General features: G+C 44.4%; 1 protein-coding gene across 1 annotated transcript in view; it reads left to right on the top strand.

The window, feature by feature from the left end:
* capn1 (calpain 1) overlaps positions 1–15,148 on the top strand; it is a 40,196-nt gene extending 25,048 nt beyond the window's left edge. The window contains exons 5-21 of the mRNA XM_083788981.1: positions 756–889; positions 3,206–3,374; positions 3,912–3,995; positions 4,115–4,200; positions 5,437–5,511; positions 6,116–6,276; positions 7,402–7,601; positions 8,507–8,718; positions 9,849–9,888; positions 10,202–10,267; positions 10,607–10,664; positions 10,947–11,011; positions 12,465–12,533; positions 12,755–12,833; positions 14,090–14,206; positions 14,647–14,705; positions 15,056–15,148. Of these exons, the coding sequence (XP_083645107.1) occupies positions 756–889; positions 3,206–3,374; positions 3,912–3,995; positions 4,115–4,200; positions 5,437–5,511; positions 6,116–6,276; positions 7,402–7,601; positions 8,507–8,718; positions 9,849–9,888; positions 10,202–10,267; positions 10,607–10,664; positions 10,947–11,011; positions 12,465–12,533; positions 12,755–12,833; positions 14,090–14,206; positions 14,647–14,705; positions 15,056–15,082 (1,701 nt within the window). The 3' untranslated portion in view covers positions 15,083–15,148. The remainder of the gene's footprint in view (positions 1–755; positions 890–3,205; positions 3,375–3,911; positions 3,996–4,114; positions 4,201–5,436; positions 5,512–6,115; positions 6,277–7,401; positions 7,602–8,506; positions 8,719–9,848; positions 9,889–10,201; positions 10,268–10,606; positions 10,665–10,946; positions 11,012–12,464; positions 12,534–12,754; positions 12,834–14,089; positions 14,207–14,646; positions 14,706–15,055) is intronic.
* Positions 15,149–15,357: the final 209 nt, after the last annotated feature.

Genomic DNA, 15,357 nt, shown 5'->3' on the forward strand with positions numbered 1-15,357 from the left:
TGTGTGTTGGCAGAAATGATGTAATCAGTGACCAATAGATGACCTGTCATCTGGCTTGGCTTTTTCCAAAGTATTCCCCCTTTGATTTTCCTCAGCCTAATTAGTTTGTTGTTCTGTATGTCAATTCTGCCCCCTGGTGGTGATCTACATCATGACACTTCATGGGAGCTTGTTGAGGAAAGTGAAACATTGCTGCTTATTTCCATGTGCTGCAGTTGGAGTGTACTCTGTGTATATACTCACTACTACTCAGCATTCCTAACACTGTTGAAACTGTGTATTCTCACCACTGCTGCAACATAACTGGAGGTCACGCAGTAACCGTGATTATATCAAATATATAAGTGAAAGTGAGGCATTTTGCTGTGGGAGGCATCCAATCTTGGGCGCGGACAGAAGTACACTCACATTTGACTAACAAGAGAATGGGCCTTTCTTTTGAGGTTTGAGAACCGCTGCATTAACCCATTCTGGGCAGGAACCCCTTTTGGTGTTGGCATTATGTTATGCTTTAGCTATTGAAAAATAGCAGATCTACAAGCTCGTAGCGCGCCACTCAGTGGCGCGCTATGAGCTTGTAGATCTGCTATTTTTTTTAAATCGAAGAACGACTGACATAGAAACAGCTTTTTCAGAAAACTGTCAGGATGTAGAAGACCTTTTTAGAATCTGATCTCCGGTCAGAATGGGTTAAATATATCGTATTATCCTAATAATACTAACATGTGTACTGTGTACTATCGTGTGCCTTTCAGTTCTGGCAGTTCGGTGAGTGGGTGGAGGTGGTGATAGACGACAGACTTCCAGTGAAGGAGGGGAAGCTGCTGTTCGTCCACTCTGCAGAGGGAGGAGAGTTCTGGAGCGCTCTGCTGGAGAAGGCCTACGCCAAGTAAGAACCAGAGCCGTCTAATAGAAGAGTTACCATATAGAGGGGGCAGAAACCAAGCGCTCTCTCCTGGAGAAGGCCTACGCCAAGTAAGAACCAGAGCCATCTAATAGGAGAGTTACGACATAGAGCGTCGCAGTCCCTCCCCCTTTCAGAACAACGAGTGGCCTAGGAAATGAATCCCAATGCATTTTTCCCATAGGCATTTCTTAAATTATTTATTTAAAGACCTTTTAAGCGTCATACGAAGCCAACTCTTGTCGTGACAAATCATGACAACACACACAATATTTTGGACCAAACAAATAATTACAAAGAAGAAAAACAACAAAAAAAGTGTTGTAACCTGCCGATTTTTTCTACTTTCTAATTATTTGTTTGGCCCGAAAAATTGTGTTTGTTGTCATGATTTGTCACGACAAGAGTTGGCTTCGTACGACACTTAAAAGGTCTTTAAATAAAACATTTAAGAAATGCCTATGGGAAAAATGCATTGGGATTCATTTCCTGGGTCACTCGTTGTTCTGAAAGGGGGAGGGACTGCGACGCTCTATAGAGGGGGCAGAAACCAAGCGCTCGAGCGCTGTTCATGCAGCCCTGAACTGAGACAAGCTGGAGTTGGAAATACATCGTTTTCAACGAGGGCGGCGCAAATAAGAGCAATTCTAAGCATGAGTGCAACATGACAACTGTTTTAAAGCATTGTACAGTAACAACTAAAGTCTCTTTAATGTTTTTGTTGTACTATTACAACAAAACAATCTAAAATGAAGGGATTTAAGATCATTAAAGCTGGGCTGTTGCCTGAGTCCAAAAAGTATTTCTGCCCAGTGCCTACTTCCGGTCCAGGACTTATCCCAGTCGCGAATCCCCAATCTCAATAGAAGTCTATGTAGAAGAGGACTGGCCCCGCATGAAGTGAACGCAGTTTGCGTAACTCTGTCTATATCTAAGGCTCTGGTAAGAACCATGTCACTGTCGAGCGTTGCAAAGTAGCACTTCCAGTGACAACACAAAGATGTAAAAAGTATAGCACTTCCATACTAGTAAAAGCCACGCCTCCACCGCGGTCAAAACAGTAGTTGTGTAATATGTATGGATTTTGGGGTTTTCTAGGCAAATATGTACGGCATTGCAATTCCATGTTATTTCGCCATATTTCTGTGTGATGGGGTTGATATGCAACAGTAACCGAGATCAAGCAATAAAGACGACAAATCTCATCTCGACAAACCCTAGAATAATGTGTATTAAATACTGAATGCACTTAACAAGGCAGGGAACTCTGAACACATGTTGGAATGTATGCATGTTTGTGCTTGAGGTTTTTTTTATTTTTACTTGTTTTACTTGTTTTACTTGTTTTACTTACTCTCTGTCAGCATGTGTAGTCATGTTCATAATATACAGTAGAGAAACAACGTTTCTACCCCTTCGGGTCTTCGTCAGGAATGTGTGTTAAATAATACAACCGTCACAATGGACAGGCCGCTCTGCAAATGACTAATCAACAAGTGACACACCCACCACATCTACTACTAGAGAACTAGACCATCCTAACTAAATAAATGTCAGGAACTATATTGGATATTAATGTGGCGCTATGGCCAATTGTAGAGACAATGATTTCTTAAAATAAAGAAGTCAAGGGTAGGGTCATACTATGATACAGATAAATACATAATTAACTGCAAACCAAAAAGACATAAACATATTGCTAGAGACAGCTTAAAGCCTACAAATAGTTACCATAAAAACAAGATCTTCGATTTTTCAAAAATAGCAGACCTACAAGCTTGTAGCGCGCCACTCGGTGGCGTGCTATGAGCTTGTAGATCTGCTATTTTTCAATAGCTAAAGCAAAGGGGTTCCAAAGGGGTTCCCGCCCAAAATGGGTTAAAACAAATGCATGTGGACAGTCGATGTGATGTGATGGCCTTTCGTGTCCGGCTGCCTACAAAATAAATGTAGCCTAATGCCTATAATTCCAAGTGCTTGTCATGGTTGAATATGATTATTTTGATGGGTCGTGGCCTGAAAAGTTTGGTCTAGCTATCCTTAAAAGTTAAAACTGTCTGTCTCTCTCTCTCTCTCTCTCTCTCCATCTTGGTCTAGCTATCCTTAAAACTGTGTGTCTCTCTCTCTCTCTCTCTCTCTCTCTCTCTCTCTCTCTCTCTCTCTCTCTCTCTCTCTCTCTCTCTCTCTCTCTCTCTCTCTCTCTCTCTCTCTCTCGGTCTAGCTATCCTTAAAACTGTGTGTCTCTCTCTCTCTCTCGGTCTAGCTATCCTTAAAACTGTCTCTCTCTCCCTTCCTCCCCAGGTTGAATGGCTGCTATGAGGCTCTGTCTGGAGGCAGTACGTGTGAGGGTTTCGAGGACTTTACGGGCGGCGTGACGGAGATGTACGAGCTGAAGAAAGCTCCCTCTGACCTCTACGGCATCATCGACAGAGCCACCGAGAGGGGATCTCTGCTGGGCTGCTCCATAGATGTCAGTATAGACCACAGCAGTGTGTTGGAACTGCTTTGTTGGCCAAATAATAGATTCCACAGTATCCACACAGAGATACCCAGTTTGTTCATTTAAATCAGTGGCATTAGGGTTAACTGGTGGATGGAAATGGCGCTCGCGTGCGGCTGCAACTTGACGAGTTGCAGCCGTGCACTAGCGTAATAAAAACCCAGAAGAGATGCCTGGACTAGGCGCTTTCTTGGCGCGTATGGCTGGGTACTCTGACAGCAACACTGGTCTTACACTGAGCGTGTCAGCACGCCACTGACCCTCTGCGTCACTGGTCTTAACACAGAGCGTGTCAGCACGCCACTGACCCTCTGCGTCACTGGTCTTAACACAGAGCGTGTCAGCACGCCACTGACCCTCTGCGTCACTGGTCTTAACACAGAGCGTGTCAGCACGCCACTGACCCTCTGCGTCACTGGTCTTAACACAGAGCGTGTCAGCACGCCACTGACCCTCTGCGTCACTGGTCTTAACACAGAGCGTGCCATTCTCTCTGTCTCTGCTCAGATCACCAGCACCCGAGACATGGAAGCCGTCACCTTCAAGAAGCTGGTGAAAGGACACGCCTACTCAGTGACTGCAGTGCATGAGGTGAGGCCATGGCAATGTATATTGCTTTGGTCATGTCTGGATATTAAAAGCCTATTAAAAGCCTACATGTAATTGAGAGGGTCACTCGCTCATGTTTGTTGGCTTGACTTCTTCTTTAGGTGGTCTACAGAGGGACCAGGACCAAGCTGGTTCGCATCAGAAACCCTTGGGGAGAGGTGGAGTGGACCGGTGCCTGGAGTGACAAGTAAGTGCATGGGTTGTGGTAGCTTGTAAACCGCTGGCCGTTGGAACATATATATATCTCCCCCAGCTGTTACATTATGAGGCCTCGTCTTCGAGTATTGGTTCCCAAACGAGTACTGTAGACTACCTGTTAATTGTTTATGGGCAGCTGTTTTACCAGAGCGAGTGAGACTTACAATGAACTACTCTCACCTAATGCAGCAGAGGTTTCAATGTGTTTAACGTACTTCCAAAGTGTGTACATTGTTTAAATCACATATGCATGTTTTTCATATCGTAAATATATGAACTTTGGCTAAAAGCTTGTGTTTAATCCACATGGGTTCTTGTTTAGCGGTTTCCGGCATCATAACAACTTGTCATGGCAGCTTGGCTACAACCGAAACGGACTTCCTCTTCAAAAATAAGAGTCACTTGTAATGAAAAAAGTCTACTTACAGGATGTAGATAGACATTTGTAGCACCCTAATATAATGCTTTGAATGGGCCTCCTGCCTGCTTCTCGTATACCAAGACGCAGGGCTTGCAAAGTGCGACCAAGTAAAGGTCTGTGACTGTGTGATCGTGAACATCTGACAGATGGAAGGCCGGGCGGGCTCCCATGGAGTCCCGGGCCGGGATACGGTGGTACACCCCCCAAATGGATCCGTTAGGGTCCATTTGGTTCCATACACTCTCATAGTTGCAGACCTGTAAGGGCCCATTTGCAGTTTAAACACACTGTACAGTGTGGAGGAGACACTGCAGTGGCTTGTGTATTAATATAAAGCACTGGTTTTCAACCAGTGGTCCTTGAGGTACGTAAAATGAAACCATTCGTTTTACACTCTCAAGAGTTAAAGTCTCCACAATTAGAGAATGTAGAAGAATTGTTATTTTGATCATTGCCTGTTATCTCTCCTATGGTAACAACATCAATGCAGCATGGAATTGTTGTCAAAGTTTCATCCAACATAAATATTCAAAGTTTTGTGTCTGAGAGGCTAAATGTCATCAAATGGTCGTCCCGTGGCTCAAATGCTGAATAAATAATGGACACTGATATAAAGGTTCTAAGACAGGAATAACTTGACGTTTCGAATCGATATGTGAAACATCTTTCCTCAGTCATCAAAACATAGTATTTGTAGAATGTGACCCATGGCTGGCCATAATCTTAGCCCATCACTGTACTGACAATGCATGTTTTGTTGTTGTGTATCATACAATAGTTCTGTTTTCTCTGCGAATGCCACAGCTCCAGGGAATGGGATGGTGTGGATAGCTCTGTGCGAGGACAACTACACAATCGAAGTGAGGATGGAGAATTTTGGTGAGTGTATATTGTGTACTGTCTATAATGGAATGTGGAAAGCAATCAGATATTAATTCGTTTCTGAGCCATGCTGTAAAGTCGTGTTTCATGCTGTAAAATTGGTCGGTTTCACGATGGCAATGTTGACCAGTCAGTTCTGTTACAATTTTTATTTTACCACGCATGTCGTCCCCAAGGCTAAACTCCAAGTAGCAGTTAAACTATTGCTTCATAAAAGTGTATGTTCCATATTCCTTCCATATGCAACGAAAACAGATGCAAAAGTCGACGAGAGAGACTGAGAGTTGTTTTAGTTACGTCATAACATAGGCTTGACTATGTGTTATGGGAGTCCCATTATCCCATAGCCTCCTATTTCCTCTCAAAGTGGACACACATTTCAAAATAAGGGTGTTTTTTTGGACACATGTTGGCTTTTTAAAACTTTTCTAAATAGTACCTTGATTTTTATCCACCCTCTCCTCATTTTGAAACATTTTTGAGTGCTTTACTCGGATTTCGGGAGGTGTAGTTCCATTCGGAGATTGTGGAACAGTTGTCTGGCTACGCGAGACTACACTCTCTCTCTCTCTCTGTCGCTCTTCCCTTTACTGTATCTCAGGATGTCATTCAGTGACTTCCTGCGGGAGTTCAGTCGGCTGGAGATCTGCAACCTGACGGCGGACGCTCTGCAGAACAACCAGCTGAAGAAGTGGAGCTCGTCTCTCTACCAGGGAGAGTGGAGGAGAGGCAGCACGGCCGGGGGATGCAGGAACTTCCCAGGTAATACCATGCCATGCCATACCATACCACCTTAATTTACCTCCTCGCTCTACCAGGGAGAGTGGAGGAGAGGCAGCACGGCTCTCCTCCTTTGTGTGTGTGTGTGTGTGTGTGTGTCTGGCAGGCAGCCAGGGACACACATAGCTGTCTATAGACCGATTCCGTACCGGTTTCATGGTTGCAGCCTACGTATTTCCTGTAGGCGGACTCGACATAGCTGCGGGAGTAAAACCCTCACCAGGCGCACCTCTTCCACTACAGTGAACGGCAGAGTGACTGATGTTAGTTTGCCTCAAACTTTACTCCTTTACCTGCTTTTTTACTAACACTAACATTACAAAGATGCCCAGAACATCGAGATGAACCTGTGTAGTTTATGGCTGCTCCAACAGTAGTGGCAACATAAAAAAAAAAAAAAAAACGGAATGTCTAATATCCACCTCGGTGGCGGAGACCAGAGCCATTGAGTAATGGTTGAGACAAAGCAGTGAAGGGTCCTGAAAGATACGTAATTTCAGTCTTACCCAATACCCAATCTTTCTGTTTTATGAACACAAGGCTGCTGTATTTTATACCTCATACTATTAAAGCATTTAAAGTATGAGGTATAAAGTACAGCAGCCTTGTGTTAATAAACAGAAAGATTTGGTATTGGGTAAGACTTGCGTTATGTATCTTTCACTGCTTTGTCTCAACCATTACTCAATGGCTCTGGTCTCCGCCACAGCGGTGGATATTAGACATTCCGTTTTTTTTTTTTTTTTATGTTGCCACTACTGTTGGAGCAGCCATAAACTACACAGGTTCATCTCGATGTTCTGGGCATCTTTGTAATGTTAGTGTTAGTAAAAAAGCAGGTAAAGGAGTAAAGTTTGAGGCAAACTAACATCAGTCACTCTGCCGTTCACTGTAGTGGAAGAGGTGCGCCTGGTGAGGGTTTTACTCCCGCAGCTATGTCGAGTCCGCCTACAGGAAATACGTAGGCTGCGACCATGAAACCGGTACGGAATCGGTCTATAGGAGTGGCTAGGGTTAGGTTAGTGTTTGGGTAGGGTGTCGGACTAATGACTGTCGGACACTTGGTATGTCGGAAATAACGCCTGCACCCCTCCCCTCCCCATGCAGCAACCTTCTGGATCAACCCCCAGTTTAAGATTGCCTTGCAGCACCCGGACACAGCCGGCCAATCAGACTGCAGCTTCCTGGTGGCCCTGATGCAGAAGGACCGACGGAAGAAACGCAAGGAGGGCAAGGACATGGAGACCATCGGCTTCGCCATCTATGAGGTTAGAGATCTGCCTGTCCCCAGGCGCACTTTTATCTCTGTAGCACATGAGTTTAATGCAGTGGTTTTCAACCAGTGGTCCTTTCATTTACAAGAAGTCTACACAATTAGAGAATGTAGTATGTACTGTAGAATAATTGTTATTTTGATCAACGTTTGCCTGTTATCTCTCATCAATACAGCATGGAATTGTGGACAAATTCTTATCCAGACAACACAATATTCTGGGTCTGAGAGGCTACAGTAAATCTCATCAAATGGTGGTCTGATAATCAGGCTAGGTCTGTGGCTCAAATGACGAATAAATAATGGCCTTGATATGAAAAAGGTTGAAAACCACTGGTTTAAACTGTTTTCCAATGATTGAAAAGACCCTTCCAATATATAACTTTTAACACTCTCTCTCTCTCCCTCCCTCTCTTCTCTCTCTCAGGTTCCAAATGAGGTATGAGTCTCAGTACTTCTCTGCTATGTCTGCTTTCTCACTTCCTACCAGGCCCTGTGTGTTAAGCTAATCAGTAGGTCGGAGGGGCTTGTAGTCGTTATCAGCTGCAAACAACACAGGAGTCTATCCCTGTTAGTCTCATGCTATACATACTGCATGTATCACAAGATTTAACATAAGTGCAACAATGTATGCTTGAATAAGAATAGGAAAGGAGTCAAAGGACTCCAACCTCAGGGGGATTCACCAGATTGTGCTCAGGCCAAACACCATCCAATAACCTCTTGTCCATGTTGCAGTGTGATTCCTAGCACTATCACATCTTACACAATTTTAATACACTGCCCAGAACGGAGTTGTCCGTCTTTTGAAGCTTAATACCCTGCCCAGAACGGAGATGTCCATCTTTCGAAGCTTAATTACACCCGTCGTCCTCACTAGTTCACTCTCTGTGAACATGGCTGACATATTGCTTCAATGCCACCTGTCCTCGTCACCAGTATAAGGGCAGGTCGGGAGTCCACCTGAAGAGGGACTTCTTCCTCACCAACGCCTCCAGTGCCCGCTCCGAGCTCTTCATCAACCTGAGGGAGGTCAGCTCTCGCTTCCGCCTGCCGGCCGGGGAGTACATCGTCGTCCCCTCCACCTTTGAGCCCCAGAAGGAGGCCGACTTCGTCCTCAGGGTGTTCTCTGAGAAGCCCGCCAACTCTGAGTAAGTGCTGGTGGTTGTTGGTGGTAGTGGTGGTGGTGGTGGTGGGTTTTTATTGGAGGAATGGAGAGTCAAAATCCAGGTCTCTATGCTGCCTCCCCCTGGTCAGCGGTGAAGGGGAAAGGAACTGGTTGGAATAACGTGTTCCTTCCACGCGCTACGTCCAACCGGGTAAACTCCTCCCTGTCGGGTGAAAAGAAGAGGATTGGACGCACATGCATTGAAGGAAGCATGAGTCCAGTCCGTTGCTCGAGTCCCCAGATTGGTGGAGGGAGTGTAGAGGCCAGGATTACATTAGATAATTGACACTGGGTGACATGGGTTACAAAATCATGGGAGGGGAAAAAAAGGAATGGAGAGCCAACACAGTGGGAAAGAAAGGTATTGCCATTCCTCCGGCCTGAATTGTAAAATGAAAAATAGGAGTACAGTGGCTTTGTTTATGTTGTTAAGTGTAAAGTCAATGATAAAAAAATGAACCACTCCTTTTGTGCACATTGAGAATCTTGGTGACTGTTCTCTGCAAAAGCAAATGTCAGTAGGCCTACAGTACCTATGCAAGCCGATCTAATAGCTGCATGGTAATGGTTAATGAGTCCTACGCTAGAACTGTGGTTTTCAACCATTTTCACATGAAGTTCCAATATTTATTCGGCATTTGAGCCACGGTCCACCATTTGATGACATTTAGCCTCTCAGTTCCAAGACTTGAATATTTTGTTGTCGTTGGATAAGATTTTGTTCACATTATTATGATGTATTGATGTGGTAACATTAGGAGAGATAACAGGGAAATATTGATCAAAATTCTTTGACATTCTCTTATTGTAAATTAACTAATGCAGATGTTTAACAATAATTTAACTATTGAGAGCATAAAATTAAACCACGGGGGTCCATTTGGGGAACAACTGGAACCCCCTGAAGGACCACTGGTGGTCTCCGGACCACTGGTTGAGAACCACTGTCCTAGAGAACTGAACGGATGGCAAAGTCATACTGAAACAGAGACTGAAAGTGAACCTGGAAGCGTGAATATGACAGAGTATTGTGGACGCTTTCCAACACATGCTGGTCTGGGCGGTTGCCACTAGATGGGCTGAGTGATCTGACTTCAGCTTTGTGTTCTGTAGGGAACTGGATGACGACGTCACAGCTGAACTGCCACCTGAGGTAAGACATGCAGTCTCTCACGGCAGATCACGCCTGAGACTCGTGTTTGGGATTATAGTAGCAAATTACAAAACAAACATTGTGGCTTGATTTTGCCTTAACGTAGTGAAAGCAGCAGTGAAACTCATAAAACACACGGTTATGCCGTGTTATGAGTCTCACTGCTTCAGTGCTTGGGTTACTGGAACAGCAACTGGTTTAAATACAATATACTGTTAACTGTTCATATATGATATGTGTGTGTGTGTGTGTGTGTGTGTGTGTGTGTGTGTGTGTGTGTGTGTGTGTGTGTGTGTGTGTGTGTGCGTTTCAGACTCAGATGGACGAGAGTCAAATTGATGCAGCCTTCAAGGGTCTTTTCAGACAGCTGGCAGGTCCAGTAAGTATACTGTAGGCTCACCAGGAACTGACCATCACTGAGTCAAAAGTAATCGACAGAATTGTGAAAATAGCCGAGCTTGTGGGAACCGAATCAAACTGAATGCAACGGGTGCCTCAAGTCAACTCCTACAAGTGCTTGTCAGGGTGGGGGGTCCCCCAGTTCAAATATGATTTTTTGAGGGGGGTCACAGCCCCAAAATCTTATCCAACGAAAACAAAATATACAAAGTTTTGGGTCTGAGAGGCTAAATCTCATGAAATAAATGATGGGCCTTGATGTGAAAAGTGTTGAAAACCCACTGTCTTATATTCTTGCCGTCTTTGTTTCTGCCACCAGGACATGGAGATCAGCGTCACAGAACTGCAGACGATACTCAACAGAATCATCAGCAAACGTTTGTGACAAACAACTATCCTCATTCATGTTTCGTTTAGGTTGTAAACCTAATATATCTAATTTCGAGAAATGGCTTCATAACTAAAGTGAGTGAGGATCCAGTTTGTAAAAGTGGACCAAAATGTTTTACCTAAGTACCATACGTTTGTGTAATATCAGATGTTATTTTTGTAATAAACTTGATCACATTAAAAAAAATGCAATACTTCCTTTCATAGTTAAGTGCTTAGTTGCTACTAAAAGTAAGTTTACACATGCTCTTTCTCTCTGATTGAAACAGATAAAGACTTGAAGACGGATGGCTTCTCCAAAGAAGCCTGCCGCAGTATGATCAACCTCATGGATGTATCCTTGTCTTGAGAGCTACAACCTTCCATGTGTAGACGAATAGCATGTGTATGGCCGTCCTGGTTGTGGCAAGTATGCCTAAGGCCGGTGCTCCACTGAGTGCGTTGCGTTTGGATGGCGTCAAAAAATGAACCGGGCGAATGGGTGACACCGTCCGGACACCCAAACGCCACCGTCGGCAGAGGAGCACCCTTCATTTATTAAAAAGAGAACATTCCCTGCGGTGACAATGGTGCGACGCTGACGGACGCCCAATGGCTGCAGTGGAGCTTCGGCGTAATTAATATACCGGTATTCACACTGCTGTGTCAAGAACTGATTTTCAATCTCGAAGCTTACGCCGGGGCTCCACCGGGCACGTCAGCGCCACGTCTCCGTCACCGCCAGGGAATGTTCCCTTTTTAATCAATGAAGGGTGGCTCCACTGCCTACGATGCATTGTGTTGCGTGACTGCTTTAAAATTGGCCCGGTTCGTTTTTTGACACACGCACGCGTCCAGTGGAGAAGATTTGTTCTTTCCGGCAAGTTGTGCAATTATGTATGAACTGAGCTTTAGTGCACATGCTACAGACCTCATTGATTAGTAATTATTAATCCGTTTGAGTTTTACTAGCTCACTAACTGGTACAGTTTATTATGACACCTCTCACTCCTGCCTGTTGGTGTAACATGATACGGTATAACGCTCCCCAAGTGGACACTGGACAGGTTAATAAAATATGTGTATATTAGTATGTATTGAGAATAGCATAATGTTTGTCTCTCAGACGTCAGGCTGATGCTTCTAAACTAAAAGGTCACACCATATTGGCTCAGAAAAAAGGGGTAAACTGAACTCCACTGGATAAATGCCCCGTTGTCCAACAGAATTTGGGTAAATTATTTCACCCCAAATGCCACTACTGTCAAAGTAGAGTTTGGGCAAATTCCTTTGGCAAAATGCTCCTTTTGTGCAGCTGCATTTGGCCAAATGTTGTTGCGACTAAGATGGGAGAACTGTGTTTAGATGGGTCTACCCACAGTTAGACCCATCACAGTTTGCTGTAAAAATCAACACTGATGTTGTCAGTGTCGGGGAATAGTTTTCATTTTGTTTTAGTCACATTTTTAGTGGACTAAATATCAAAAGATTTTAGTCGACTAAATCTACAGTTGATTTAATCGCCTTGATGCCGTCATAATGACTGATTGTCAATCAGTCAAATCGGCTAATTTCACCATGCAACAAAGTGACTTCTTGTCCACTAGTTTGTTGACTAAATTGTCAATATATTTAGTCTTAGTTTTAGTCATCATAGCTTAGTTTCCATTTAGTTTTCATCAGTGAAAAAAGGTAGTCGACAAAATCAACACTGCTAAGTGCTAGACAACATGACCTGATTAGTTAGGTACTGTAAGGTCAGATCAGATCTAGATCGGCACATCCAGTTCCTTGACCATTGTACCCAGTCTGATGGCAGCGGGAAGCTGGGCCTGAGCGAGTTCCATGTTCTTTGGGAGAAGATCAAGCGATATCTGGTATGAAAAAACAAAATACGTCAAGCCCAGCCATATTATGGTTTGACCCTGTTTCTCTGCAGTCGCAGCAACGTCTGACATTGTTGATTTTGGACCCGCCGCATGCAGCGCCAGGTTCTCATTGGTTCTCGTTTGTTGTCTCCCCCCTGTTGGACTGTCTGTCCCCGTTCTTCTCTTTGCTTTGTTTATCTTCTTTCTCTATCTTCTGTCATCATGCCTAGACTGTTTTCCGGCAGTTTGACTATGACAAGTCGGGCACCATGAGTTCCTATGAGATGAGAATGGCCCTGGAAGCAGCAGGTACATTTATGTTCCTCTTTTGTTTCATTTACCCCCATAAAACAAAAGCAACTTCAGGTGTAGGCCTAATTAGCCCTTTGCTAAGTCCCTCCCCAACACGTCCTTGTCCAATAGGCACGTTAGCAGCGAGGAGACGGGGCAAGCTGTCCTTCTCACCCATGGAAATGCATGTTAAATTATGGGATTTCTCCATATAAATAATGGATCATTTCAGTAGCAAGATCATCAAAATGTCTTCTAAATCTTGTCAACCACGCCTGCAGTAGGCCATATGCATGACATTATTTAAATTAACTAGGAATACGAGGAAATGACAGAGGAAGAAACGGTATCCAACATCAACTTTAACGACCGCTCGACAGGAGTTTTCATGTTCCACGGTAAACGGTAATTAGTATTATTGCCATCACCTGGGTGGGTCAGTCGTGTAACTTTCCCGACATTAAGCTGTGTTCAACAACACAGCCATGCAAAATAACACTGACAGCTGTGAGGTGATGAAAGCTTGCCCTGCATAGCAGCGGTTGCTAAACTATTTGTATTGGCATTGGACAATCGCTTTTTCGGGTGGGGTTTAGTGAAGGGCTGATGTAGAAAATCGGAAAAAGTCGGAAACCCAGATGATGATAATATCCTTAATAATACAAACTAGTTAACAGGCTAAATAAGAAAAGTGAGGGGTGCCCGCTGTATTTATATTGGCCACATTGTGTCTCATGTCGACATGTAGTGCCCTAAACAAACATTAAAGTCCATAGACTTGGCTTGCAAACTAATTACATCACAAGTGCTCTAAACAAACATTACAAATCCCATAGACTCAAGGCCTATTCATAGTCTGGATTTTCGGTGATGAGGTGACCACCGCTCCGGTGGTGAGCTGACCACCGGAGCTGAAATAACATTGAGCGGTGGTGAGTAAAAACAGAGAGAAGGGCTGGAGCGGTGGCGGTGGTTTGCTCTTCACCGCGGCTCGTGACGTCATGTTGTAGTTCGGTGGTCACCTCACCACCGAAAATCCAGACTATGTATGAGCCTTTAATCGTGACAAAAGCCACATATTGGAGGGGCTAGAACCCATCAAAAACTAAAAGGCACAAAGGGAGAATTGAATTAGGCGGGGAAGCAAGACTGAAAAGGTGGGTTTTGAGGAAGCCTTTGGAGAGGGCAAGGGTTTCCTGTTAAAGGAAGGCTTGTTAAGCAATGTTTCCTTCCAGTTGTATTGGGTTTATCATTGTATTGTCTGTTCTCTCCAGGCTTTAAGTTGACCAACCACCTGTTCCAGCTCATCATCCTGCGCTACACAGAGGCTGACCTGTCCGTTGACTTTGACAACTTTGTCACCTGCTTGGTTCGGATGGAGACCATGTTCAGTGAGTTACCGTTACTCCACTTTAAAGCCCAAACCACACCAAAGGGTCGCCATGCAACTCCTTCAATTCAATTCAATTCAATTCAATTTAATTAAATTAAATTGTCAAATCACAACAAGTTGTCTCAAGACACTTTACATATAGAGCAGAAAACCGACAGAGATCCCACCCAGAGCAAGCAATGTTGCGACAGTGGTAACGAAAAACTCCCCCTTAGGAAGAAACGTCAAGCAAAACCCGACTCTAGGGTGGGCGCCGGGCGGCCATCAGCATCGACCGTGTTCTTCCATCAATGTCTGATGGTTATAGAATTGCATACTATGAGTAATGAGGCTTGTTGAGTGACTGACTGTGTTCGTCTCTCACCTCACAGAGACCTACAGTAGAGTAATGAGGCTTGTTGTGAAGTGACTTTGTGTCTTTGTCTCTCGACCTCACAGAGACCTTCAAGACGATGGACACTGACGCCGATGGGGTTATATCCCTCAACTTCACCCAGGTATGTCCTCACATGATTAACATGATTAACACTAGTTTATGTGCATTATTATTGTCTTTGTTGGGGGGCAAAACTGTCCAAATTCTAATAGAATGGATGTAATATAGTTATTATTCAGTCACAGACCATTTGCTTTTTCCCCCCTCTACACAAATCTGGGAGCACTCTTGTACGACAAATCTGGGCACTGTAGGCAGTAATGTACGAATATGGAGAGGTTTCTGCCTACAGTAAACACAACAATATATAATCTGTGATATGTTCTCGTATTTGCTGGCATTATTTCCAGGCAGGACTTCTTCATTACACTAATGACTAATGTGGCCTGCTTGTTGTGTCTCTCCCCACAGTGGATCTCTCTGACCATGTTTGCGTAAAGAAGTCCATGGAGTCCTGTTTACCGGATGTGGTGAATAATAACTCCTGCACTGCAATTATCTGCACCCCCCCCCCCCCAGCCCCAGTCCTGCGTCTTGCATCTCAGAAGTGCCTCCTTGTTCCACTCCTCCCTTTGGCTGCCAATTATCTCTGATGCGAACATGCTCTGAAAAGTGTTTACGGCGGGATACCTGTATCGACGGGAACATGTGCCAAATCCGTTTGCCTCGACTCGTTTTTACCTACTTTGCCAATATGCGGAAGGAAAGAAGCT

Source organism: Protomyctophum parallelum (assembly GCF_964188405.1).
Source record: "Protomyctophum parallelum genome assembly, chromosome: 18".
NCBI classification, from domain to species: Eukaryota; Metazoa; Chordata; class Actinopteri; order Myctophiformes; family Myctophidae; genus Protomyctophum; species Protomyctophum parallelum.